The sequence below is a fragment of the Triticum urartu genome, chromosome 5A, assembly GCF_056163025.1.
Source record: "Triticum urartu cultivar PI428250 chromosome 5A, HENAU_Tu73, whole genome shotgun sequence".
NCBI classification, from domain to species: domain Eukaryota; kingdom Viridiplantae; phylum Streptophyta; class Magnoliopsida; order Poales; family Poaceae; genus Triticum; species Triticum urartu.
In genome coordinates, this window is record NC_141877.1 from 63,397,802 (window position 1) to 63,422,659 (window position 24,858).

General features: G+C 44.4%; 2 protein-coding genes across 2 annotated transcripts; one reads left to right on the forward strand and one right to left on the reverse strand.

Moving 5' to 3' along the window:
- Window positions 1-1,640: 1,640 nt before the first annotated feature.
- Window positions 1,641-8,907, forward strand: LOC125531723 (uncharacterized). The gene is given in 11 exon segments (XM_087525511.1): window positions 1,641-1,723; window positions 1,823-2,066; window positions 2,143-2,410; window positions 2,933-3,155; window positions 3,249-3,318; window positions 3,538-4,182; window positions 6,837-6,898; window positions 7,483-7,534; window positions 8,041-8,418; window positions 8,525-8,665; window positions 8,740-8,907. Coding segments are annotated over 10 exon segments (2,160 nt in total). The 5' UTR covers window positions 1,641-1,723; window positions 1,823-1,913.
- An 11,370-nt stretch (window positions 8,908-20,277) lies between these two features.
- LOC125528520 (beta-1,2-xylosyltransferase XYXT1) lies at window positions 20,278-24,476 on the reverse strand. Its single transcript, XM_048692974.2, has 6 exons — window positions 23,927-24,476; window positions 23,737-23,820; window positions 23,553-23,639; window positions 23,375-23,437; window positions 23,172-23,285; window positions 20,278-21,693 (listed from the first exon to the last, which is right to left on the reverse strand). Exons 1-6 carry the CDS (start codon window positions 24,072-24,074, stop codon window positions 20,513-20,515), a joined length of 1,677 nt encoding a protein of 558 aa, XP_048548931.2. The 5' UTR covers window positions 24,075-24,476; the 3' UTR covers window positions 20,278-20,512.
- Window positions 24,477-24,858: the final 382 nt, after the last annotated feature.

A 24,858-nucleotide genomic window follows, 5' to 3' on the forward strand; every position in this document is an offset into this window, starting at 1 on the left:
AGACCTGAGGTCCCAACCAGGACGCCTGCCCGGTATGGGACACCCACCAGTCCGGCGCACTCCTCAATCAGGACGCTTGCCGACTATGAGGCCGCCGTAGCCACCTGCCACCAATCCATCTTCAGTGTTGTACTGCTGCATCAACCTTGCCCGATCTCGCTGCCGTCGATGCCACCATGGCGCTAGACAGCTCCACCGCCCTGCGCTCGTCCATCAACACATGTCCATCACCAGGACTCCGCTGCTCCACGCTGCCGAGACCCGCTGTCGTCGACACTGTAGATGCCACACCGCACCACCTACGGCACCACGAACCATCCGTGCACGCGCGCGCACACCCTTCGTCTCAATGCCCAAGATGGCGCCTCCAAGGAGGTAACGACGTCATGACGCCGCTGCCGCCCATTCACGTAGAACTAAGGTTTTCACCCGGACACATACAGAGGAGGGAGTAGGAGGGAGTAGACCTCGCCGTCGCCACCAAGGAGGGAAATGACGTCGAGAGCGTCATCGACAACGTGGCCGCCGCCGTCGGCCAGAGGTTTCCCCTGGACAAGCTCCCACCCCGGCACCCACCGGGCCAGCCAAGAACATCATCGCCGGAGATCAGGACCAGCTGATGGGGAGAGCCGCGTGCAAAGATGATCCGCAGCGGATCTGACGAGAGGGGCACGGGGAACCACCTCACGCCATGACCGCTAGCGTATGACGACTCTGGGGCCGTTGGGATCCGGCCGCCCGACTAGTGAGCCGCCGTGCGACCATCAGGTCAACGGAGTCCGCAAGTCCTCCGGCCGGCAGATCCGCGATGATGGCGCCTACCGATGGACTCCCGTACCACACGCCTTGCAGATCCGTGCCGCAAGGCCGACGCCCAAGCACCACGCTGGAGCATAGCCACGATCTGCCGGCCACAGCAATGCGACAGACAACTCTAGCGAAGCCTGAGTCCACACCCCACACGCCTTCGCGCGCGAGCCGCGTGCTCACCGCGCCCGTTGTGGCCGTCTCGCCGCGGTGACTACCACCTCCTCGGCTAAGCGCCCCGCAGCAGCCATGGCGTCGCGAGATGGGATGAACGGGCCCCGTCGCCGCTGACGCCACACGGGCTTTGCCCGGCGGCGGCGAGGAAGAGAAGGCTGGATAGGTAGGTTCTGGCGGCGGCGGCTAGGTTACGTCCGGGTTGCCCGCGGGGGAGAAGACACGGACGTCTCGCAATACAAAATGATGAAGTGAAACACTTGAATCGGCCAAGGTCGATCTACTCAGGGAAACACGGCAACTATATAGTAGTCATCGACTCACCATAGGCCAAGGCAGCGGAGAGCTGTTGCATCTACTTTTACTCGTTCTTTGATCTTGTACGTGATCAGATCCATTGTGAAAGGGCCAAGGTTTATAGTAGTGCATCAACTGGGATTATTCATCGGGTGCTAAGGGACGGAGGAGGAAGACGCGACGCGTGGTTGAACAACTCAAAGCCTAAAGAGTAAGCGCAACCGCGTGCTTGCTCACTAATCACCCCGTGATCCAGTCCTCTCTTAGCGCCTCTCACTCGTTGACGTTGCTCTCGGCCGACTCCGTCAGCCCACACAAGTCAGCTCCTTTCATCGTCCTCTGCTTATTAATGCCAATACAGATTCATCAGCACTAATCACCCCGTGATCCAGTCCTCTCTTAGCGCCTCTAGTCCACCCTCAGCGCCTCCGGCGTCCCGTCCCAGGTTTGTGATGCTTAATGCTAATCGAGATATATACACTTATTAGTTTCTGTCTTTCTGATATGTTTCTCTGCGAATGGATGACATGAATGAATCTTTCAGAGTTTTGTTACCTTGCTGTGTTACATCTTCTCTCTTGAGCTTGGTTACGTGCCGCCAACCCTGATTCAGCCGTGTCCCACTGCACTCCATCATGGATAGTCATGAATATAGTGAGCTGGAGAGGGCGTCAGGTGACAAAAGCATGGGTCCAATCGTCATTCCTTACTCGGTTTTCAAGGCCATCACAAACAATTTCTCTGCTGATCAACTAATCGGCAGTGGTGGGTTTGGAGTGGTTTACAAGGTACGTGCACCCTTAGGCTCACACCTGCGCTCACAGTCATAACCTGGCACGCTGATAATTGTGCTGTGAACTGCAGGGTACGCTTCGAAATGGTATGATGGTTGCTGTGAAGAAACTTCGTAATGAACAGTTGGAGGTTCTCTCACAAAATTTCGACAGTGAGGTCGATTGTCTCAAAAAGGTCAAGCACAAAAATATAGTACGGTTTCTAGGACACTGCTCTAACACGCAAATGGTGCCGATGCTATATGAAGGAAAAGAAGTCTTGGGAGTAGAACGAGAAAAGTTATTATGCTTTGAGTACCTAAGTAAAGGGACCCTCGACAAGTACTTCCTCCGTTACGGTTTAGAAGGCACTGTTAAATTTACGTGCGTTTCCACAATAGACAAGATTTAAGGCGCATTGCATTTATTTCTAGTAGCTAATTAGTACTCCGATATACTATTTTTATATACATGCGTAGTGTGAATGCTATTTTTTAGCCTATCCAACAACCAATAGATAACCACCTAGATCCTAGAGAATTTTCAAACGCGCCTTCTAAACCGTGACGGAGGGAGTATTTCAAAGGTAGGATCAGTCACATACTCCTACACTCCTACTTGTTGTTTTTATGCAGCATATCCTTGATGTCTATTTTTATTTTTTCCATCTTAAACGGAAGTTTGGACATTTTGCCTATGCAAAGTGTACACATAGTGAAGAAGCAGGTGTCTTTGCTTTTTTTTTACTGAACATGCGTATACTTGATTTGCACATCGTGCAATCAACCAAGTTGCGTGTTTCTCCTTCTGTTGCACTGCTCTTCTGATGGCATAATAACAAATTAAAAATAATTATTTCTTGTATTTTATACGCATCACAGAATGCGAACCTGAGTGGTCTACGCGATATCAGATAATCAGGGGGATATGCGAGGGCCTGCACTATCTTCACCGCCACCAGCAGCGCATTATTCATATGGACCTCAAACCTCAGAATATACTATTGGACGATTATATGGTACCTAAAATAGCGGATTTTGGTCTATCCAGGTGGTTACCTGAAAGCCAAAGCCTGATTATTACCAAAAAACGAGCAGGAACACTGTAGGCTACATAAGTCCATTTTTCTCGACATCATACAACACTTCTGCATACCCATTTATTCATCAATCAATCACTGCATCAATTTTCATAAAGGGGATATTTGGCACCGGAATTCATAAACAGAGGTGAAATGACATTGAAGACGGACATATATAGTCTAGGGGTTATAATCATAAAGATTATGATGGGACTTAAACTTGACGAGCGCCCCAACCTTGACGAGGTAAAATCATTTAAATTACCATTTCAAGATACTGGCAACTCTTTTTGAATCTAAATTATTTGATATTCAACACTTCTTATAACTACATGTTCTGGTTCCCTATTTGAAAGTGCTACCCCGGATCAAACTCTTAACACACTATGATTGTGAATTGCATAGGTGCTGGAAAGTTGGAAGAACACGTTTGGTACATCACAGAGCCATACACTATTAGAACAAGTAAAAGTATGTGCTGAGATATGGATAGATTGCACGGATGATAACCCACTGAAGCGACCTACAATAGGGGATATTATCTGTAGGCTTAATGGAATAGATATTCCAAACTCGTCTAGCACTTCATCAACTCTGATAAATGGAGTAAATATTTACCCTCTCGAGCTCTGCTTTCCATTCGAGGCAGGAAAACGTATCGAATGCCCACTGAGCATAGCTAACATGACAGATCGTTATGTGAACTATTGGGTTGCACCCCAGTTCCCCAATATGTATACTCCTTGTAAGCACGAACTCGTGAACGAAATCCGTACTGGAACCAACAATCTGGACCCAATGTCAACTGGCTCTTTCAATGTGACAACGCTGGAGCAACAACAACCGCCATCAGACGCGGGCATGTTTAGGATAGTAATGATCGCCATGGGGAGCAGGAACGACCTTAAAAAGCTGAAGTCATCCATAGGCGATGAGCCTAAAATTGATGGCGAATTATTGAAGCGAGTCAAAGAGGTAGGGGGCGAGGAGCATACAGCAATGTTGAGGGCCGTCATCTGCCTACCAAGTGAGGAGGGAGTGGCCCCCAAGGTGAGTTCTGCATATCAAGTAATCCCTCTGTCTCAAAATAAATGTCTCAACTATAACTTTATCAAAATAAATGTCTCAACTATAACTTTATGAACGAATACGCGACATGAGCACGCCCGCGATGAGCGACCGCGCGGCGCCGCTGCCGGGCTGACCTCCTTCCTCCGACCTCCCCTGCCTCCGGCGGCCTCGGATCTGGAAGCTCTGCCCCGTCCGCTCACCGCCCGTCCCAACTTCGCTGCTCGTCGTGCCCGAGCAGCCCGTGTGGTAGCTGCGGGCAGCCGCATCCGCGACGGCCCCATGTCCGCGACGGCTGCTCCGTCATCGTTAGCCGCTTCGGCCCCGTCGCTCACCGCCCCTGCTCTGGCCGCGGCCTTCCTCGCCGGACGGAAGGCTGGCCCAGCCGTGCAGGGACGCCTCGGCTCCGCGCCGAGCAACCGACCTCCGCCGCCCGCCGCCCCCGTCCACCTTGTCGCGGCCCCCGCGCCCCTCCACCAGCCCCCACCGGCGACGGCCACATTGCCAGCGCCTCCGACCCCGCGCCCGCGGCCACTGCCTCTGGCCTGTCGGCACCGGTTGGAGAACGGCGGCCGGCAGGTCTCCCGCCCGCGCTCCCCGAAGGCTGCAGCGGCTTCCGCTCCGGCCGCAGCGGCGAGCTCTCTGGCTCAGCCGTCCGTCACCCCCGCCTGCTCTGCCGGCGCCGCCTTCGACAACCTGCTGAAGCCACCGGCGACAAGCCCCATCTGTCCCCCACCGCTCGATCTAGATCAGGCGGATCTGGATCCCGTCTCTCGACCGGTTCCGGCTATGCTCGGCTCAACGCATGTCTCCCGTTGCTTCGTCATCCATGGCGAGGGGGGAGTGGTGGCTTCTCTGGACGCAGTGCCTACTGCTTCAGCTCTACTCACCACTGTTGCAGGCGAAGGGCTCGTCGTGCAAGCGCCTCCAGTGCGTCCGGGCTGGGGAAATTGGCGAGGATGTTTCGACCGAGTGGCGGTGTCAACAGTTCCTATGGCTCCATGCGGGGATGCTTTGGGAGGTTGGCAGCTCGTCTCGAGAGGGCGCCGCTCGGCTCCTGCTGCTTTTCGTCGCCTTGTTGTCAATGTGCGGGGTTCCCCTCCAACGTGGTTGAGAGACAGGTGTTTTCGGTGCCTCTATCGAGGTCACCAAGCATACTCTTGTAGGAATCCAATTCGATGCAAGGATTGTCTTCGATCCGGCCACATCGCCCACTTCTGCCATGTTGAGAAGCTTGTCCATGCTTCACCACTCCAATATCCTGCTCCACCACCTGCATCCACCGATGAAGTTTCCATGACAGATGTGCAGTGCCAACCTATCTCGACTGAGCAAGTTGGGTTGGCGGAGGAGACCGAGCTGCTTCGCATTGAGCTTCATGACTGCCTAGTGCGAGCCGGGAGTGTTTTGGGGAGGGCGGAAGCCGCTCTCGCCAAACTAGAGGTCGTGCCGGATGTGTCTTCGCTGCCTGAGCTTCAGATTGGGGTTGTGCCTGATGTGTCCTTGCTGCCCGAGATTCAGATTGGTTCTGTCGATGGGGAAGCATGCATGTATGGAGATCTCTCCCCTCGTGCTACATCCTGTCGGTTGCCGTTACCTGCCGTGCCGATTGCTTCTGGTAGTGAAGTTGTTGTCGAGGTCGTGGCTCCGGTGCTGCAGATTATGGCTGAGCTCCAGAAGGTTTGTGGGGAGCCTACTTCGCCTATTTCGATGGTGCTTCCTAAGGAGATGGGGCCGCTTGAAGGGAACTTGGTGATGTCGATTGCGACCTCTCCGCCGTCGTTGGAGCCCATTCAGATTTTCGACTTTGTGGACTGTGGAGGTTTGGATGCTACTATTGCTCTCTCACCTAAGGTTGTTGGCCATGTGGTGTCTGCAGGTGATGAGGTAGGTGCTTTGGCACCTAATTCTGAGGTGACGAAGCCCATCCGGCCGCCCATCTTTGACCATGATGTTATGTTGGCACGTATTGATGAGGTAGTCTTTCTGAAAAAGCTTGGCCGCTTGCTCGCCTCCTTGGAGGTAGCTTCTCCTGGGTCTGGCAAGACGATTGCTTGCCTCCTAGCGGAGGAGGTTTCTACAGACAAAATGAAGAAGGTGAAGAAGGCTCTCAGGACCATAGGCAAGAAGAGTGGTGTCATTGGTAAGGCGTCATTGGTAAGGCGTCATCGGCAACTTAATGGAGGATACTCGGTCCCATTGTCCTCCATCTCCGTGGATTTGGTGGCGTTCGATGTATGCAATATTGGTTTTGTTAGAGGTTTCTTTGAGGCATAGAAGTGTGAGGGTTCATGGTTGTTACATGTTATGTGTATTTGTCGAGTTGATCGTGGGGTTATGGAGTTTGCTTCTTAGCGAGTAGTCCGCTTGTGGTCTATATGTATCGGTTTTTGCCCGGTTTTTCATTAATTAACTAGACAATTCTTTTCTTCTTAATTAATTGATGAGGCAAATCTTTTGCCTTTGTTTAAAAAAAAACTACAAGTTTATTTTGGGACGGAGGGAGTAGTACGGAGTTGTAGAGTAACCTAAAAACCGGTTAGTACCACATGTCATTTAGATAATACTCCCCCGTCTCATAATATAAAAGTATTTTTGACACATTTATGACCACTAATAATCTCTTCCTGTCCCAGATCGTCTCAAGTGAGAAATTTACGGACCTCAGATCGATAGACGTGCATCTCACACAACCCTGGTGAGCAGATTCATTGATTGCAGCTCGTGTATTACTTGGCACCAAAATGAGTTCGATATAGTATTCCATATTTTGGGAGTGCAGTGTTTTGATGCCCAAGCTCATCTGTATCCAGTTAGAAAAAAACCATAAAATAATAAAAATTCAAAAAAATGCATGCTAGAAAATTTAGTGCGCGAGGTCCGCTCTAATTTTTAAATCCTTTGGACATCTAAGCAGGTCTCGACAAAAAAGACAAATCGAGTCAGAACAGTGCATGAACAGTAAACTTTTTTATACACTCCGAATTTGTCTTTTTTGCCGAGCTCTGCGCAGATGTCCAAATGATTTAAAAATTAGAGCGGACCTCATGCATCAAATTATCTACCGTACAATTATTTTTTAAAAATCTAGTATTTATTTTGATTTTTTTCCCTCTGCGCGGGTGTAGATGAGCGTGGGCATTAGAAGCGGATTTTCAATACTTTAAGTGCAGCGTTCGGTGCCCAAGCTGATTTATTTTTCCTTTTTTTGGAAATGGAGGCAAAAGATTTGCCTCATCAATTAATTCCGTGCTTATTTTGGGCTGAATTTTCGACTTGTAGGATTTTGGTGGGTCATGGCAAGCTTCTTTCGATGTGGGACTACAAGAGGTAGGTAGCGGTATTTAACACGAAAATGCATAGGAGCTCTCGGGTGCTACGCCCCCCTATATTCAAAAATAATTTAGTAATTCAAAAAAAGTCAAAAAATCCCGAAATTTTTTAGGGAATCAAACATGACTAAGTATTGCACTCATATAAAAAGATTAAATAGGGAATGACCTTTATTGTATCTGGGTTTAAATATTTCTCAAAAAATGCTAGATATAAGTACTATTCATGCTACATTGTCGTCATAAATTTGTCTTTTTTGCCCTGAAGTGAACGAGAATCATTCCTCGGCCAAACTTTTTATACGAGTACAATACCTAGTCATATTTGGTTCAAAAATATATCTAAGATTTTTTTACTTTTTTTGAATTATTAAATTGTTTTTGAATATAGGGGGATGGAGCACCCGAGTGCTCCTAATCCGCTTCCATGCGTATATGCCTTTCGCACTAATCTTGTTTAAAAGTATTTCATACAATTGGGCACACTTAATTTATTTATAATTGCCAGGAACCAGTGGTTGCATTGGGTGTCGTGGGGGCAACGATAGTTTATTCGGTTAGGTTCATCCCTCGACGTGATTGGTTTGTAGCCGGGGATGATAATGGATACATTCACGTGTACTTGTGTGTTACATGGAAAGAAGTTAAGAGTTTCCAAGCTAGAGACGGTGGTAGCTCTGATGTCACATCACTGGCGATTCACCCTAGCAGCCCGTACCTACTATCTGCGTGTACAGACGGCGTGGTCAAGCTGTGGGACTGGGACAGTGGCTGGGAATGTATTCGAACAGTTCACTCAACTGCAGGTTTGATGCAAGTTAAGTTTAATCCCAAGGACACCGACACCTTTACTAGTTGTTGCGCAAAGGGTACAATGAGAATGGAGGTTGGTATTCTGTTTCCTTTGTGCATGCTACTTACGCTACGTGCATCAGAAGGTGTCCTAGATTAATCTGATTTTGATCTTCCGTACTTGAAAACCGACTTGACAGATCTGGTCCATTTATCCTTCCGATGAGCCTATCGCTGCAATAGAACAAAATTCGTCCAGCCTCTATGATCACGTTTTCACCGAGGGTGATCATAACCATGTGGTTATGCTCATCCATGGTCTGGGTCTACAGGAAAGTTTTGTTGTGTGAATTTATATGGGATAGCAATGGAGCTGAATATGTAATGATTTTCATCTCTTCTCGTGTCGATTCAGATATGGGATCTGAAGACAAAGACACGTGTTCACACACTTCGTGGGAGGAAACGGTGGGTTCGTGCACTAGCTTGCCACCCAACACTTCCGGTAATAGCGGTAGGAATCCAGGAGGAAGGTTCCAACCACCCAGCTGTCCGCTTCTGGAACTCGACTAACTACAGGTAATGTGTTCTTTTTTTGTTCTGCGTGCACTCAAATTCCGTACTGGCGTAAGTACATGTTGACGTGAATTTATTTGTTTCATTGTATTGATTACCAAGTTAGGTTTTTCTATAGTTTCTGTGATGTAAATGTTGGAATTTAATTCGATAAATTTGATTAAAATAAAAGGAAGATTGACTTAGAACAAAGCCGAAAACGTTACCTCGACGGATCGTGTGGGTCTTGTAGGTGCTAGGCCGGGTGAGGTCCCCTTTTCTCTATGCAAGTTTTAACGGTTTTTATTAATTAATCAGACAATTCTCTTATACCATAATTAACAAATCAGGATTCAAAGGACCGAGTTTCAGAAAAAATATATACTACTATGAAACGGAGAGAGAGGAACTCAACTTGTTTAATTTGCTCCAAAATCCTACGGAGAAAGTTAACTGGCGAACAATATGTTTTTCGTCTTACACCCGAATGACTCCTACCGCTCGATCCGCATCTAGCGCTTGACACACTCACCAGGTTTTGTTCTCCACCTTCCATTGAGTCATTTTTATCCTCTCACTTTTTTATCACATCATCTCTCGGGAAAAAAAATTCCCATAGCTTTTATGATTTTAATCTTCTCATTTTCTAAGGCAAAAAATATGCTAGAGGTGAAATTTGAACCCTCAACATCATCATAAAGACAATTAGTTGAATCACTAGTTTTTATGTATGTCTTTCAATCGAGAGCTTATTTTTATATGTGAGTCTACCAAGATGACCTACCCACTTTTTGAAGTATACTTTTGAGACGCAATAGTTACTTCACTTCTCATGTTATAGTTATCCACATGGTTTACCTAAAAACTAGTGGTTGGGGCCCGCCATTGAGGGCCGCTTGAGAGGAAATTGTGTGCACCTCACCTTCATCTCAATATATATAAAAAAATTCTCACGTCAAGCGGACATCACATCCATCTAAAAAAAAGGCTCGAAAAACTTTTCTTGAAAAAAAAGGAAAAAGTCTCACTGCCATTTAAAAAAATCAAAAACTTTCTCACCGTGACCAACCAGCATATGCCACGTGGCGTAGCTGGTTGGCCACCATTCTACCGTACCATAATGGGTTTAATGGTGAAAGAATCTTGCGAATAACGCCTATTAGGGACATTACCAAACACTATGATTGTTGTCAGATTAGCATCGTGCGGGAGTCAACACATTCTGAACAACCCAAGCAATTTTCCCTGCAGACCCGCAGCCCACCAACCTAACTTGAACCCTGGTTGATAAAGAAGTGGGACAAAAGGCTTCATACGAACTACCAACTTGCCTAGGCATTGCACATGTCAATTACAAGGAAGTCGAAGCTATTTCGTTGTAGCTATAGGCTTCAAGAAAATACACATGAATTTGGCACACTTACGATTTCACCTATGTTTCATTCTATGTTGATTGAACCAAATATGCTATCTTGGCCGGCCAAATTTTACGTACCGTAAACCTGATAACTTATGTACCCGGGCCTGATATATTTGACCACAGAAAAAGTTGTTGAAACATACCCAATAACTTTTGTGTAAATATTTTGGTAATTTAAGCACCGCATGGTTGGTAACTTATGTAACCCCGGTCTGGTAACTTTGACCTAGGAAAAAAAGATTTTGAAACATACGTTGGTAACTTCTGTGTAAATAACATGGTAATTTACTCACTGCGGACTTGATAACTTACATTACCCTGCTCCCGGTAACTTTGATCGTGGGAGGAAGTTGTTGAAACATACCCCAGAAACTTATGTGTAAAATGTGTGTTAACTTACATATTGTGGGGCTTATAACTTATGTACCGTGGGGCTCATAACTTACGTACCCCAGACCTGGTAACTTTGGACACACAAAATTCAGAACATATAAACATGGATCTAGTTTCGAAGGTCTGGTCGGAGTGGATTTAGTGATGAAAACAGATTTTGAATCGGGCCGACTGTTTGAGCTACAAAATATTTTGAATTTTTCAAATTGGAAAATCTAGTATGACATCAGTTTTTGTGCTTAGTACATGCATGAATGTGTGTGTAGGAAGGAGGAAATGAGGTGTTCGTATCTATGCCTAAAACTATAATGTTCTCCAAATCTTATACATGTTGATTATTTGGTTATGGACTACTTTATAGGATTATATGTCATCTTTTCAACTAATCCCCCCCCCCTAAATTTCACATGCGCATCTTCAATATCCAACTACAAAAATGATATTCGTATGCACGACTCTTACAAAAACTTTACGTAATGGGAGAGTAGAAAATAACTACCTACCAGCAAACATGGAGATAACCATCATCAAAGTAAACTAGTATGTAAGATTTTTGTAGAACTTATACATAAGAATAGCATTGCTCATCCAACTATATATCCCACGCCCTGACCTCTATAATGGTGGAAAGGCACACTTCAATGATCTTATAACCCCCCCCCCCAATCCGCCCCAAATCTTTCATATTATTATTATGGTGGGAGTTTTGACGGTCCTATTCCCAAACGACTATGGCGAGCATGATCAGAGTGGAGTGGTACATTACAAGGGACTTTTATGGTCATGTGCCACTCTGGTGCAACTGGTCCTTCGCGCACCACTGTAGCCACAGCTCTCTCCGCACCATCTGCGGAGCTGCCAGGGGATGCTCACCCCTTTCTCTCATGGCCACCTCCCCCGCCTCCTCCAAGCCGAAAAAGCCTGCAGTTGCCGCTGCGCCAGAGCCCGTTGTCAATGTCTCCTGTTTAATAGAATATAAATCCAATTAAAATAGAAAAAGAAATTCAGATGGAAAATGGGGGCTATCCATAGTATGCAGTAGGACAGGTTTGGGACTTTAGGTGGCCTTAGACATAAGAATAATAGTTGTTACCCAGATGCGAAGGGGGTGCGTATAGTACTATAGTGGTTGATATACAATTTTATCTTAAGTTTGACACTTAGTCTATAGATGGCAATGAAAAACAATGTACAATGGGCTATATCTTTGTCTAATCTCGAGTTACCAGATACTCATAAATATGTGCTGACAAATATTGTGCTAAGTGATCATCTCTTGATTAAGAGAAGGCAAGCATTTTCTTCTTTCTCTTTCCTCCACCTCAACATCTATTCTATGTGGCACTACTAAGAAAAACCTTCGCAAATGCCCTAATGGGCACGCGTGCTTTCACCTTGACGCACACGTAGATAGCATGTCTTGGAGGGCCTGGGTAGCAACCACATATAAACAAGATAGATGATGCCAGCGACATGCAAACGTTGTGCGCATTTAAAAATGCATTACTTTCAAACTGGGGGTCCAATCAAATTTCGTTTGCACCATTGCATTCCTCGTGACAAGACATTTGAAACCAGATCCCACATGGGCATGTTCCACATTTTTTTTGAAAACCAACTTTGTGTCTGGAACATGGAACGGCAAGTGAAGAATTGTTTGGATCAAAACAAGTTTTTAGTATATACTAATTAAAATGGTCACTAAAATTCAGCTTTGCAATATCAGGAGGCATGCACTACTATTTATAAAATGTTGTGTTATAAAAATCAAGCTTGTGCTACAAACATGATTTTCTGCCACAAAACGATAAGCCAACTATTGATTACGAATAGTTGAGGGTAAAATTCAAGTTTCTGATATAGACATGCTTCCATATCATTAAAGTGCTTCCGTGGAATTTTTAGGGCATGTACTAATTTCTGAAAAGCAACTTAGTATGATGAAATATAATTTTTTTATTATAGAATTACTTTTTCATCACACTAACTATATTTTCAAAGTGTCAATGCAAGCTCTTCAAATAGTATGGAATTTTCTTTGACAACAAGTAAGTTCTTATAAATTTGGAGAAAACTTGCTTTCCATATATATAATTCATAAAAAATGTCAACATATCAACTTGCATTAGAAAAGCAGGTCTACACTCTAAACTTGCTTTTTGGCATGTCAAGTTGGTTTTTGAAATTATTTGTTGGAATGCGGTATGTGGGATCTTGTTTTTGAAGGTCCTGTGATGAGAAACATAACATTATGTAGCGATCCGACCTCAGACGGTCAGGTCTCTATGCTTAAGTGTCATCCTTGGATCGGTATTGCTGACACACACAGTACTCGAGGATTTATAACAGAGTTCAATCACACACTTATTACATCGAATGTCTCAAAAGAGAACTTATTACAATAATATGGCTGAAGGCCATCTAAATACGATAACAACGAAAGCTTCGAAGGTAGAATAGTCCATCCAACTCCACGGCAAAACTGAGTGCATGACAACGACCTAGCGCACCTTACTCTTCGTCTGAAAATTCTGTAACATAATAAGTTGCAGCTGAAGGAAATATGCCCTAGAGGCAATAATAAAGTTATTGTTTATTTCCTTATATCATGATAAATGTTTATTATTCATGCTAGAATTGTATTAACCGGAAACATAATACATGTGTGAATACATAGACAAACAGAGTGTCACTAGTATGCCTCTACTTGACTAGCTCGTTAATCAAAGATGGTTATGTTTCCTAACCATGGACAAAGAGTTGTTATTTGATTAAGGGGATCACATCATTAGGTGAATGATCTGATTGACATGACCCATTCCATTAGCTTAGCACCCGATCGCTTAGTATGTTGCTATTGCTTTCTTCATGACTTATACATGTTCCTATGACTATGAGATTATGCAACTCCCGTTTGCCGGAGGAACACTTTGTGTGCTACCAAACGTCACAACGTAAATGGGTGATTATAAAGGTGCTCTGCAGGTGTCTCCAAAGGTACATGTTGGGTTGGCGTATTTCGAGATTAGGATTTGTCATTCCGATTGTCAGAGAGGTATCTCTGGGCCCTCTCGGTAATGCACATCACATAAGCCTTGCAAGCATTGCAACTAATGAGTTAGTTGTGAGATGATGTATTACGGAACGAGTAAAGGGACTTGCCGGTAACGAGATTGAACTAGGTATTGAGATACCGACGATCGAATCTCGGGCAAGTAACATACCAATGACAAAGGGAACAACGTATGTTGTTATGCGGTCTGACCGATAAAAGATCTTCGTAGAATATGTAGGAGCCAATATGAGCATCCAGGTTCCGCTATTGGTTATTGACCGGAGACGTGTCTCGGTCATGTCTACATTGTTCTCGAACCCGTAGGGTCCGCACGCTTAAGGTTTCGATGACAGTTATATTATGAGTTTATGAGTTTTGATGTACCGAAGTTTGTTCGGAGTCCTGGATGTAATCACGGACATGACGAGGAGTCTCGAAATGGTCGAGACATAAAGATTGATATATTGGAAGCCTATATTTGGATATCGGAAGTGTTCCGGGTGAAATCGGGATTTTACCAGAGTACCGGGAGGTTACCGGAACCCCCCGGGAGGTATATGGGCCTTAGTGGGCTTTAGTGGAAGAGAGGAAAGGTGGCCAGGGCTGGGCCGCGCGCCCCTCCCCCCTAGTCCGAATAGGACAAGGAGAGGGGGCCGGCGCCCCCCTTCCTTCTCTCTCTCCTCTTCCCCCCCTCCCGAATCCTATTCCAACTAGGAAAGGGGGGGGGACTCCTCCTGGCGCGCCCTCCCTGGCCGGCCACACCCCCCCTTTGATCCTTTATATACAGAGGCAGGGGGCACCCCTAGACACACAAGTTGATCCACGTGATCATATTCTTAGCCGTGTGCGGTGCCCCCTTCCACCATAGTCCTCGATAATATTGTAGCGGTGCTTAGGCGAAGCCCTGCGACGGTAGTACATCAAGATCGTCACCACGCCGTCGTGCTGACGGAACTCTTCCCCGACACTTTGCTGGATCGGAGTCCGGGGATCGTCATCGAGCTGAACGTGTGCTAGAACTCGGAGGTGCCGTAGTTTCGGTGCTTGATCGGTCGGGCCGTGAAGACGTATGACTACATCAACCACGTTGTGCTAACGCTTCCGTTGTCGATCTACAAGGGTACGTAGATCACACTCTCCCCTCTCGTTGCTATGCATCACCATGATCTTGCGTGTGCGTAGGAAATTTTTTGAAATTACTACGAAACCCAACAGCAGCCTGTGTAGGTCAGCATATGGAATATGCTGGCAAGATAACACTATAGAGCAATGAACAAATAACAACTATCACTACATGCATATATGGCTGGTGGAGGCTCTACGGTTATCTTTTGCATAAAGCTAATTTTTTCCTACAACAAAGGAATATATTTTATTTAACTACCAAGTTGGTTGATAATTATTAAGAAGGTTCCTCCAACTCAATCCCAAAATAATAATTATGACCCAACAAGTTAATTAAGTAGAGTGACGAGATCAAACAAATAATTCAAGTACCAGATACTCAAAAATGTCCATACCCGGAACAGGGCTAACCATGATTAGTTTATACACTCTGCAGAGGTTTGCACACTTTTCCCCACAAGACTCGATCTCCTCCGTTGGATTTCTTGCACTACATGATGTTTGAGAAACGGATGACTGAGACACAGTCTTTCAGAAGCATTAACTCTTTACTCTGAGTAGACAGTACCACCTACATTCCCTACATCTGCTAGCCTACCACTGAAAGAGGTCACACAACTTACTCAACTATGCCAGAGCCCATAATGGCTTGTGGCTGCACACGGAAGTTTCTAGCATGAATAATCTTATGATCCCTTTGAGCCTGGATGGCAAACCATAGTATGATTACACGGGTACTCCGGGATATCCTAGGACAACACTCGATTGCTCCAGGTGCCCGCAAACAATCCATCCAGATGTGTATTAAATCCATCCAGATGTGTATTAAAGTAGCCACCTTAAGTTTAATCATTAATTAATAATAACTCTCACATCTGTCATGGATCACTCAAACCAAACCACGTCTACGGGCATAGCATAGCAGTATAAGCATAACGTAGAACTCCCAGGGTTTGAGTAAAAGTCAATAGGTTCCTACCTCATCAACTACTTCCCAATTACCCACATGTTGTCAAATCCTACTCATGCAATGATTGAGGGTTGAAACTAATGCATAAAAACTGGGTAAGGGATATGATCAAAGTGTTACTTGCCTTGCTGACGATTGGAAAACCCTAGTGATTCGTAGTAGCAAGCCTCGCACTCCGGAAACTCTATCATGAATAAACAATAGCATACATAAGCACTCAAGCATAAGATGCAAAGGTAAAACCCAAAAGAAAAGATCCAAACTAAAAGTTCAAGTGAAGAGCTTCGATTTGCAAAAAGAATTAATCGAATCGGAGCTACAAAACTCAAACTACGATAAAAATAAGTTCAAAATCAAATCTGCTTGAAACCAAATTTCAAAATTTCAAAATCATGTTCAAGTTTATTATCTGGAAAGAGGGGAACAAGGTGAAGATTTTGGCGTTAGTTTCACTGGATTTGGACAAACGAGCAGAAAGTAGCGGAGGTTTTAAGTTCAGGGACTAATCTGTGATAAAAGTTATTACGGATAGGTCCCTAGCTGAAAATAAAACTGAAAAGAAAAATCTATCGAACAAACGTTCGCTAACAGAGTCTAACAAACAAAAACCGTCCGTTAAAATAATCTAACCAGCGAACGTTTACTAATTAGACTAAAACAAAAACGAAAAACCAATCTAAAACTAAACCGATCTAAAAAATAAACCAGGAAAACCGAACGGTTTTTATACCGTTTAACCGGAGAAAATTGACAGCGGGATCCGACGGCTCCGGCGAAGGGGCGGCGGTGGCGAGGCTGGCGGCTTGTGGCTCCGACCCAGACTCCGGCGAGAGTCCGACGCGAGCACGGGGACGAGGCGCGGCGCGTTGGGCCAGCCCAGGAATTTTTTTTAAAAAAGAAATTTCGCCGCGAACAAAAATCCTAATAAAATAAAAAAAAATCTAGAATATTCTAAAAAAATTCAGAAACAATTTTCACTGTCCAAAACTAATATTTAGGACAAGATGAACATTTTTCTGGACTAAAATGCAATTTTAAAAAATGCACGTTTTTCTGTAATTCAATTAAAATAGCAAATAAAATAATAATTTGATTTTTTAAAAATCTCCAATATTTCTCTTCCGGTGAAGAAGTCATATTTTCTTCTCTCATTTATTTTTTTATTGTTGGAAATAATTGGAAAGAAAATATTAAAATCAAATTGGTCATTTTTTCAAATTTGAAGATAAATTCAAATATGAAAATCTGTGAAACCTCCAACTCTCTTCTTGGGTCCTTGAGTTGCTTAAGATTTCTAGGATCACCACCAAATGCAAAAAAAAATGATATGCATATGATGATCTATGTATAACATTCAAATTGAAAATTGAGATATTACACGGTCAAAACAAGTTACAACTTAGATGCACCGTTTAGGAATAATGTGATTTTTAATTCTCATGATAACCTTTGCATGATATTGATCCTATACTTTGGATGGTATATGCATGTAACATTGGGGTGGTTATCTCCCGCTGATCTGTTATAGTCTTTGCATGTGAGAAAGGGGCCAAATAGATAACCAGATTTTTACCCTTTTCCGGTTGTCGGAAGACATGGATGGTTATTTTTCTACTAATGGTGTGTGTGCCTTTGTTGTAGTAGAACACACGAGTGCTTGAGTTGCGTCCAAGTTGTTATTGCTGAACTCCATCCATTGTGTGTTGATGGTTTCAAAGGATGCTACTTACTGTGAATCTGTGACACATTGCTAATTTCAGGCTTGAGAAAACTGTTCACTGCAGCTTTGGCTCCAAGATAAGAGATTTTGCATTTGTAGGCACAACAAGGTATATCATTAACTAGCTTGCTAATTTTGTACTTTTCTATCATTAAGTTGCTCATTTACAATGGTATAATTTATATTTGTGAATAATTTAAGGATGACCTTATTCCTATAAACGAGGCAAATGTTAATCATTTATTTCTTAACATTTTTACATAGGGAAACAACTGTTCACCTTTTTGCCAAAATTTATCATTTTATCATTTGTTCACCATAAATGTATTTCATTTATTTTTTTGGAAAACTTTGAGGTGCAAGACGACCCTCCAAAACTGGGATAGGATAGATAGACAGTTTGAAGAAGTTTATAGTTCAAATCGGACCAATCATTCATTAGGGTTTAAAAACAACTTTGTTCTTAAACATCTGACCCGACACTTGTTGAATATGTAGGCTCATGATGGGCACTGATGCGGGAATAGAAATACTGGACATCGATAGAGAGTCACTAGCATAGTATGTGAGCAATAAGGAGTTGTAAAAACTACATGTACGAATTTTCTGATTGTTTTGTAATTTGCCACAAATGTACGTGTGGGAGCGACATGCATGCTTCTCAAGAAAAACTCTGGTATATTGAGATCCAAGATAGGGACGCAAACATTTGGAACTCCGTGGCAGATCAGACTGGAATCTGGTCCGCCAATACGTATTCCATGATTCGGGTCGAAAGTAGCAATTATTGATATACCGATTAATAAATGTCTCCTCTGTCCCATAAACGTCTTATATTGTGGGACAGAGGGAGTAATATATTATGTCAGTCTGCCAAATACACCGGTGTACTCTCTTCTTTTTTAGTCTACATATAAAATTTGTGTAAAGTCAAATTTTGTAAAATTTAATTAACATTATAGAAAAAAATATCATCATTCACAATACCAAACCAATATCATTAAATACATCATTAAACTAATTTTCATACTTATAAACTTCAGTATTATACTCTCTCCATTGCTAAATATAAGACCTTTTAGAGATTTTGAGATGAACCACATATGGGGCAAAATGAGTGAATCTATAATCTAAAATATATCTATATGTAGTTCGTATTGAAATCTCTAAAAGGGCTTATATTTAAAATCGAAGGGAGTAGATGTTGATATTTTTTTATATAATTTTGATCAAACTTTGCATAGTTTGGCTTCAAACAAACTTATATGCTGAGTAAAACATGGAGCGAGTATACCATAGAAATGAATGCCAAGTTACATGCCAGTCACATGCAAGAACAAATCTCTAGGGAAACATTTGTCGTTGGTAGTCTGATTAGAAGCATTCGTCAGGCCGATCGGCTTCCATCGATTTTTGTTAAATCTTATGGTCAAAATATTTTCCATCTTGTTGCCATTTTAAAAAAAAATCGTGTCATTCCTAACCATTCGCATTCGCCATGCATAACCCCCTCGCTAGTCACTCACAGATATCCCTCGCAACCTCTATTCGTCTCTCTTGCCTCACGCACCTCCCACGATCTCGGCGCCAACTGCACCGCCCTAGTCCTCCCTGATTGCATTGCCCATCGCCTGCTCCCTTCATGCATCTTCATCGACCAAATCAGCCACATGTCACTTCCCAGATCGTTCCCCTGCTCCTCCCCATCGGTGCAACCTCTAGGTGACATACCAGGTGTGCCACACTATCATTTTGGGGCTGATCCCGCCATCTCCCGTGATTGGTGGTTCATCAGGTTACTCGAGGCTCGGACGACTGGTAGCTAGGTAGCGACGGCGTGGCAGCGGTGGGCGGGCGGCAGGGGCGGGCAGAGTGGTGGGAAGTTTCACGTGGTTTCTAGCCCGCCAAAAGTTTATGGAAAGAAAAACTTCCCCTAAACCAGAGGAAAGTTGTGGCCAAGTTTATATGATCCTATACATTTATTTCACGTTTTAGGGGATCTGTTGGAGAAGTTTTTTGGCTCAAACTTTCACTAAATGGTACTCCTTATGTAAAGAAATATAAGATCGTTTAGATGATTAATATAGTGATCTACACAATCTCATATTTCTTTATAGAGAGAGTAGTTTCTTTTTGGATAGAGGATCTGTTGGGGTTGCACTTAGTCACCTAAAACGTATTGCGGTTTGTTTACACTGAGGGAGTACCTCTTTTGGTCGTGTAACCTGTCATGCTTTGGGGTTCTATCCCCAGTTGTTTTCCTTCTTTAATAGAGCACATGCAGTTTTGTGTTTTTGAGATAGCTCACCACTCATGCCGAATGGTCCTGCATGGTTTGAAAAATAAATATTTTTCTTCTCCTTTAATAGAGCACATGCAGTTCTCCTGAATGGTTCTAAAAATAAAATCATATGTATCACGAAGCACGCATGGACATATAAATTATATCGAAGTGCTATGTATGTACAAATGATATTACGATAATACTCCCTCCGTTCCAAAATAGATGACCCAACTTTATACTAACTTTGTACTAAAGTTAGTACAAAGTTGAGTCATCTATTTTGGAACGGAGGGAGTAGAATTTAGTTGGAAGAATGTGCCTGCAAAGAGGGCATCAATCAAACACCAAAAAAAAAAAAGATTCATCTCCGTGCAATGTTCAGCACATCATTTCACACTGCGAACATATGACTACAGATGAACAGGACAAGATTGTAACATAAAACTGAGCTCAGCACTCCACATCATAATTTATTAGGTCTTGCACATCCAATCCTATACATCAGCTCTAGATGAACAGTAAACACCATCTCCCAAAACAATTGAAGTGTGAAGTATCTTTTTCTAGTAAAAACTGTCAAAATGTTGTAGCTAACAAAAACAACAATTTCAAAACCTAACCCCAGCCTCTGCATAAAGCGATACAGGCAGCCAAAATCCCATACACCTACATGATAAAATCTATTGCCTTCAGCAAAACAGGCCCAAACCTTGTCATGTTAAGGACAATGTCCTGCTTGGACATGTAAACCTCCCCAACCTTGTCCCATCCACTGCTCCTAATGGCTTTGGGGTCTTTGATCACAGTATGGTTCCACCCATATTTCTCCAGCAACGTGCTCTCCTCTGGACTGATGCTGTACCTGACATGGCCTAGGCCCATGTCCCGTGCCGGTTTTCCATAGAACCCATCAGCCATGAATTCAATCCCATACGGCACAATGTGCACCACCACTCCCCCTGATCGCAGGAACACCATGTTAGTCAAGCCCGCGCCATGCGCGCCCATGATTGCATCGCACGAGTCAACAAGGCGGGCAAATTCATCAAGACTAGAGTCCATCTTCGGGTCAACCTTGACCACCTCAAAACCAAACCACTCCAGCCCTTGGACAATGTACGGTGCATTGATGAACCTCCGGGTTTTGCCCCGATCAATTAGCATTATGCGGGGCTTCTTGTCAGGATCATCTCTATCAGCCTTGTAGGGAATGGCCACCTTGGCTGCAGGCAGACCATAGGCTTCCCGGACAAACAACCGGAAGTCCATCATTGTGTAGTTCTGCGGTGACAAGTTCGGATAGATGCCAAGGTCACCATGGCTCCTCAGACCAACAATGACATGCGGATAGCACCTCACCTGGTCGTCTGAATCAAAATCTATGATGTCGTGTCGTGTGAGTTTGCTCAAGATTGTCATGTACTTCTTGCTGAACCAGGGTTGATTGTTTGTCACGAGGAGTTGAACATCCCTGTCGAACTGGCGGGCAGTGAGGAACAATGGGACAAGGACATCACTGAAGTCATGCCAAACATTTGCTGTGAGCCCACCCAGGGCAAATACAACGGCTGGCATGGCATGCTTGGAGGTGCACTTTGGTGCTGGTTGCGAGGTATTCAGAGATTTGATGGTCACCTTCTTGACCCAGGGAAGGTTCTTTCGAGACTGGGCTCGAATACTCCACTCTTCACCGTCGGAAGTTTCTGTGTGTGGGACATACATGACAGTGGACGACTGACCAATGGTGCGAGCATCGCCGCACAACTCACATATGTCGAAGCGCGAGTTGGAGAGGTCGCAGACCGTCGAGTTCGGTGGAGGTGTGCACTTGGTGTAAGGTGCTGAACCTGTTTCGCAATAATTGTTAGTCATCGACTTTGAATGTTCAGTACATGCTAGTATTAAATAGTTCCACGAGTACATGTTTTGGTGGTGTTGATTCTCTGAATAATTTTAACGGGTGTAGCTGGTAGCAATGGCAGATATTAGAATGAAATGGTGTTTATGCAAGATGTTTGTGCAAACAATAAATCAAAAGAAGAAAACACCACATCATGCAGTCACCTAGAAAACGAAAACAAGATAAACTGAATAAGCTCCAGAAAGGGTATGCGTAGACTGGGCAATCACCCCCTACAATCAAAATATTTGGACCAGCGGTTTACAGTATGGTCATTGTATTCCTGATGATATTTTATAGCTCGTTAATACAAAATAGCAAACAAGAGTCACTGTCATGTTGTGCTATCAAACAATAGAACCAAATAAAACCAAAGCGAGCAATTTTTCTCAGCTTGGATAGAATTGGCACATAAGCATATTCGAATTGTCACATAAGCATATTTGAATTGTCACATAAGCATATTCGAATTGTCACATAAGCATATTGTGTTTCTTTTGTGACACTAAATTACCAATTTTCTATCTTCTACCTGGGTACTATGGGTATATTTGGTTAGTGCCAAAGGTTGCCCTGACAAAAAGTTGGCTAGCCAAATTTTTGCTTAAGGTTCTGCTTGCCAATGCTAACACTGGTTAGAAAAATGAATTACAGTTGGTAAAGGAGGAATAAAGTTAGGATGTGGTACATACATACCTATATGGGATAGAAAGAAATTTCATTATTGTTATCACAAGTACAGACAACAATTGTATAAGCAAACAGAATTTGGTGTTCTGTGTAAACATCATTTACTATTTGCGCAGTTTGGAAGTGAGGTGACCGGCCAACAAAAAATCCTATGTTTTTTCTGGTATAAGTTAGGGTTTTTTATTGTTCTATACTTAAACTGTTATTAGTTCCGCAGATAAACATTAATTCTCGATGAGCTAAAAAAGCTTATGCGTGGTCAATGTCTCATGCCTTCAACCAGGCTTGCTTAACAACTTGAAAAAAATATCTGCCGGATTCAGATCCTCCTAAATCCAAATTTCTAGCCCTTTATTAATCACAACCATGAAACAGTTCCATCCTTAATTTTCACAGTACACAGCACTTCACTTAAATTCCCCAACAAAGGAAAAAGCTTTGTATTAGTGTGCACTACAAGCCATCCAAATGTGGACCACTAGGATGAATAATTAGCTACTACCCTCTAGAAAGAGGGTCTATTCAACATTTCCATGTGTTGAACATAAGGATAGTACTCACTGTTAGCTTTAGTGCACTACAAGAATCAACTTTACATATAAAAGCGCATCAGTCACTGCTAGTTATAATCACCTCCTTACTCCACTACAGGTGAAGTTGCTTTGGGAGCAAAAGCAAAAACTAAAATGATTAGCTGAAGAACTAGCTTATTTGCAATGACATAACAAGCCTTACCAGATCCTCCTGCATTCCTTTCTTCTTGGTCCGGAGCTGTCGTGGTCGCCATCCCTCCCTCGCCGTCCAAGTCAGAGTTGGCTGGAGTAGTGCCTTGAGATGCTGGTTTGGTCTCTGCATTTTGTCCCCAATCAGAACAATTCAGAACTTATAGACTAGCTGATCCGTCAAATTAGGCCATGAAACAGAGAACGATGCCGCACCAGGAGTGTCCCCTGGAGGCTGTTTCTGCTCTTCCATTGCCTCCATGGAAGATTCATCAAGCTCTGCATCCCCAAAACCGAACCATCAAATTTTACTAATCCGGTCTGGATTCAGAAACCAACGAGCCTCAGTAACTAAAGGGAAATCCCGCCCATTTCCTATGTCCGCTATGCTTACCAATTTTTTGGTCACTCCCCTCCTCTTCTTGCTTTGACGAATCAGACGTCCCCCCTTCTTGCTTTGAGGAATCAGATGTCTCCAAGTCTGAATACGGGAAGCGGTCAACAATCACAAGGAAACGACGAACAAGACACAAGCAACTGCAAAGATGTTGCAAAGCGCATGGATTTCATCTTCTTGCCTTGGTCCGTGGAGGAGACCGGCCGGTCGCGCACCGTCCGGGGGGTGGAGTCGTCCACATGTACCGGGGTGAACCGCGAGGAAGCTGAGATAAATCTCCAGTAAGAACACACGAGGAAGAAGAAGAAGAAGAAGAAGAAGAAGAAGAAGAAGAAGAAGAAGAAGAAGACCAAGTCGGTTGGGCGACTGACCGTCGGGGCCCTGCGGGAAGCGGCCGGTGAAGAGGACGAGGACGAGGACGGCCGCGACGAGGAGGGCGGCGAAGGGCGCGCCGACCCTGCGCCGCCAGATGCCGCCCAGCTGGCTCGCCTTGCTCCTGGCCGCCTTCGGGGACCCCATGGCTCCCCCCGCTCCCTCCCTCTCTTGCTGGTCTTGCTGCGGCACTGGCAGTCACTCCCTCGAGCTTCTTCTTCTGCTGCTACTTTGTAGTGGTATGCCGCTGCGCTGCACCATGAAGAAGGGACAGAGCGGCGACAGACGGCGGCGGTAGGGCCTCGCGGCTTGGCCTGTGGAATGCGGAAGCTTGCGGGGAAAGGAATGATGGAGCTCTGATCGGAGAAAGCTTGCCTGCTCCGGTGGATTGGATCATTAAAAGGGGAAAAGGGGATCTGGGTTGGGTCTGGGGCGGCCGCCAAGAACTCGATTCAACTCAGAGTGAGGGGACAGACAAGGAAAGGATAGTTTGTTTTGTGTTTTCGACGCCGAGAAGGATGGTTGGTTAGTTTTCGCTCATACTCCTACTACTCGAGTTTGCGTGGGACCCACTCCGCAGTACAGACACAGAGAGAGCATGCGCGGCACCGCCCGGAGAGAATGGTACTGCTGCTGTAGACGGCCGGGCTTGAGAAAAAGAAATGGCATCGTGACAAGGAGCCTGCTGCAATTTCGAAGCGCAAGTACTTCAAACGTGTTCCTTCGGTATAAAACCGAAAACCGCACCGAATATTAGGTTAACCGAATTTTCGGTTAGCAATTTTCACCTACCATTTCGGTTTTTGGTTTTACTAACCGAATTTGAAGAAAAACCGAATGGTAGAAACCGCATTTTCGGTTTATACCGAACGCCCGCCCCTAGCTTCGGCCCAAATGGGGCATGGATCCGGCGCTAGGCCGACCATAGCTA